General features: G+C 37.7%; 1 protein-coding gene across 1 annotated transcript; it reads left to right on the top strand.

The window, feature by feature from the left end:
- The first annotated feature begins 607 nt into the window (after positions 1-607).
- On the top strand, positions 608-2,800 carry LOC133834724 (tubulin beta-1 chain). The gene is made up of 3 exons (XM_062264429.1): positions 608-1,109; positions 1,319-1,588; positions 1,773-2,800. Exons 1-3 carry the CDS (start codon positions 716-718, stop codon positions 2,453-2,455), a joined length of 1,347 nt encoding a protein of 448 aa, XP_062120413.1. The 5' UTR covers positions 608-715; the 3' UTR covers positions 2,456-2,800.
- Positions 2,801-3,966: the final 1,166 nt, after the last annotated feature.

Raw genomic sequence — 3,966 nt, 5'->3', positions numbered from 1 at the left:
TGCAATTTTTTACTGATTTTACAATTATAGGATTCCAGATGATAATTATTCGTAATGGAAAGTACCAAAGTTGTACTCGGTAAAAACATAGGGTACTAAATGTGCATATTCCTTATATTTTAATTAGTTGATGATTGATAGCTGAGGGTAGTTAAGATATTGTGAAAAAATTGATGTACGAATTCAAGTAGAGGGTGCCATGTTTTAATGATTTTACAATTACAGAATCTCCGAAGATAATTATTCGTAATAGAAGGTACTAAAGTTTTACTTAGCCAAAACATATGTTACCAAACAAGTATCTACCCTACATAATATATGTAAATAAAATAAATATATTTTGTTCATATCAAAAATAAATTTCATCAAAATACTTTTATCAAGGAATGACACTTTCATTGATAAAATATTATTACATGCATAGTTTTGTAAACAGAGAACAGTAGTATTTTGGTATTAAAGTTGTAAAATCGCACTTAATTTTAATTTTCGAATTACCCCGTAATTCAAACGGCGTTGTCGTTTTCACCGTTAACTCACGAGCCCCACTTAACGCCGTTAAACTATTCTTCTTTCCCACCTATAAAATGCTAGCCTATTTCAAAAGTAATCATCCACAGCCAAAAATATTTGCAGTGTTTCTCACTCCAGTCCTCGATATTTCTTCCTTCCTCTATCCAAAATACAGTGACTCATTCCGTCTCAGATTATCAAAATGCGTGAAATCCTTCACATCCAGGGAGGCCAGTGCGGGAACCAGATCGGCGCTAAGTTTTGGGAAGTGGTCTGCGCTGAACATGGAATTGACTCGACGGGTCGTTACCAGGGGGACAACGAACTCCAACTTGAGCGAGTCAATGTGTACTACAATGAAGCGAGTTGCGGACGGTTCGTGCCACGCGCTGTCCTCATGGATCTTGAGCCCGGAACTATGGACAGTGTTAGATCAGGTCCGTACGGTCAGATATTCCGGCCGGACAATTTCGTGTTTGGGCAGTCGGGAGCCGGTAACAATTGGGCTAAGGGTCACTACACTGAGGGCGCTGAGTTGATCGATTCGGTTCTTGATGTGGTGAGAAAGGAGGCCGAGAATTGTGACTGCTTACAAGGTATTGATTCATATATCTTCTTTTAAGTTTTGAAAGCTTTCTTTATCTTGGTAAAATTGATGTTAGTATTTAAAGTTTTAGATAACACCTAATTTTCCTAGTTTGCTATTAACCATCTTTAATCTCAAAATTGATTATGATTCCAATTTATGTATACTACTTTTATTTGCTAGTGGGGATGGACTAATTTGATTTGTAACCGTGTTCAGGATTTCAGGTCTGTCACTCTTTGGGAGGTGGTACTGGATCAGGAATGGGAACACTTCTCATTTCGAAGATCAGAGAGGAATACCCTGATAGAATGATGCTCACCTTCTCAGTGTTCCCATCTCCAAAGGTATCTGACACTGTTGTTGAGCCATATAATGCAACACTTTCTGTACACCAACTTGTTGAGAATGCCGACGAATGCATGGTTTTGGACAATGAAGCCCTCTACGATATTTGCTTCAGAACTCTTAAGCTTACTACTCCTAGCTGTGAGTTGTTTTCCCCTAACCATTCATAGTATAGTAATGATTTTAGTGATAGGCCTTATTATATAGAAGTGGGACCAAGTTACCACCGGCAAGGGCTACTTTGCTATGGCGTAATGAAAGGTTCATGGGTTATTGGTTTTTGTTTTGACAATGTTGATTTGACTATTGATTTTGGCTTTTTCAGTTGGTGACCTGAATCACTTGATCTCTGCTACAATGAGTGGGGTAACTTGTTGCCTTCGGTTCCCTGGTCAACTCAACTCTGATCTTCGCAAACTTGCTGTAAATCTCATTCCATTCCCACGGTTGCATTTCTTCATGGTTGGGTTTGCTCCACTTACATCTCGTGGATCCCAGCAGTACAGGGCTCTTACTGTTCCAGAGCTTACTCAACAGATGTGGGATTCCAAAAACATGATGTGCGCTGCTGATCCTCGACATGGGCGATACTTGACTGCCTCAGCCATGTTCCGTGGCAAGATGAGTACCAAAGAGGTTGATGAACAGATGATCAACGTGCAGAACAAGAACTCCTCATACTTTGTTGAGTGGATCCCGAACAATGTCAAGTCTACCGTTTGTGATATTCCGCCAACTGGTTTGAAGATGGCCTCGACATTCATTGGAAACTCCACTTCGATCCAGGAGATGTTCAGGAGAGTAAGCGAGCAATTCACAGCTATGTTCCGCAGAAAAGCTTTCTTGCATTGGTACACCGGAGAGGGCATGGATGAGATGGAGTTTACTGAGGCAGAAAGTAACATGAACGATTTAGTCTCTGAGTATCAGCAATACCAAGATGCTACAGCTGACGAAGAAGGATATGATTATGAAGATGAGGAGGAAGCTCAGGAGGAGGATGACTAAAACTAATCCTATGGTTTCTGTTTTGTTTTTGATTCATGGGCTTTGATGTTTGTGGGTTTTAATCCTGTTTTTGTTCCCAATACAATACCTTATCTGTGATTGAATTGTTTGCTTGTTGGCTAGCTTCTCTCGGCTGGTCGTACTTGATTTGGCTGTAATAGTTTAGATATTAGTGGTCTGAAAATATGCTCTACTTTTCCGGGTGTTAATGAATGTGGCCACTGGCCATTATTCAGTTTTTTTCTAGTTGTGAAAAAGATACATTGATTGGCTATCCTTTTGGCCCCTGATGTTATTGTCACTATCGGTTAATGATGAATCGGATCAGACCTTTTGAGCTCTTAATTGCTACTGAACATAACATGTCATTGAGAGAACACTAAATATTGAGTGGCACTAGTTGTTGGTTCTCGTGAAGGAAAAGATAATTGCTTCACACATGTAGGACCCTCAGCTGAGGTCCTGTGGTATGAATTATGCGAATTTTTGTGTATGATATTCTTCACTTTGTTAGCTACTATGTAAAATTGTTAATTACTGATGACATAATCCACCCTTTTTCACAATGCCGCTGACAAATTAGTATTCACGGTTGGATCCTACAAGTGGCAGTTTAAGGGAGAGGATATGTAATAAAAATATTCTTCAGGACCTTGAGGACCGCAAAGTTTATCTGACAAATCTTTGGCAACTCTGCCCCATCAATATATAATATGTTTAAAAATGAATAAATAAAAGAAGTTGAGAGAGTACGAGGAATCAAAGATTATGTGAGAGATGATTATCAATAATTAATATTAAGTCTGAGCTTTTTAATTATTGCAGTCTTTAGTCTTTCTGTTGTCTGGTTGCCTTAGATTGTCTGATGAAGAATTGGCTCCTTTATTGTCATTGGGGATGGCTTATCATTCTACCTTACCACAAGAAAAGAAAAAAAGAAAAATAAAAATAAAACACTACTCATGTCTTATTGTTGAATTCAGAGTAATACTGTACTGTGAAGAACCATTATGAGTACCTACACAAAGACACTCAATGCATAAGTCACTACAAAACTTTCTTATAAGTATAAAGATCAATAGTCTCCTTAATCTTGAATCAAGAGAGACTGTTTATAACAAATAAAAAGGTTGAGTTAGTTACTTGATCAATTCAACTATTGGTCTACCTAAACAGTCATATCCAACTAGTAAATTGTCTTTACTCACTGCAAAATAATACGCCTCTGCCTCTTGATCTGCCTTATATCAGATGCAATCTACAAATTCTTCTATTTTTAGACTCAATTGTTAGGATTTGCTTCTACCAACAGATCTAATCATTAGTTTAGTTTTGTCAATCTCAATTCTACCTTCATTTGGGTTTGTCATCATTTTTATGAAACGATGCACTTTTTAGATTATTTCCATTCACACTTATAATTTTTAGTGTTAGAATCTGCAGCTTCTAACTCCAAGACACAAAAATTAATACACAAAAGAAGTTTATGGGAATTTTGCAATTATTTCATG

The sequence above is a fragment of the Humulus lupulus genome, chromosome 5 (genome assembly GCF_963169125.1).
Source record: "Humulus lupulus chromosome 5, drHumLupu1.1, whole genome shotgun sequence".
NCBI lineage: Eukaryota > Viridiplantae > Streptophyta > Magnoliopsida > Rosales > Cannabaceae > Humulus > Humulus lupulus.
The sequence above is the reverse complement of the archived record's forward strand: the minus strand, read 5'-3'. Positions and strand labels throughout refer to the sequence as shown.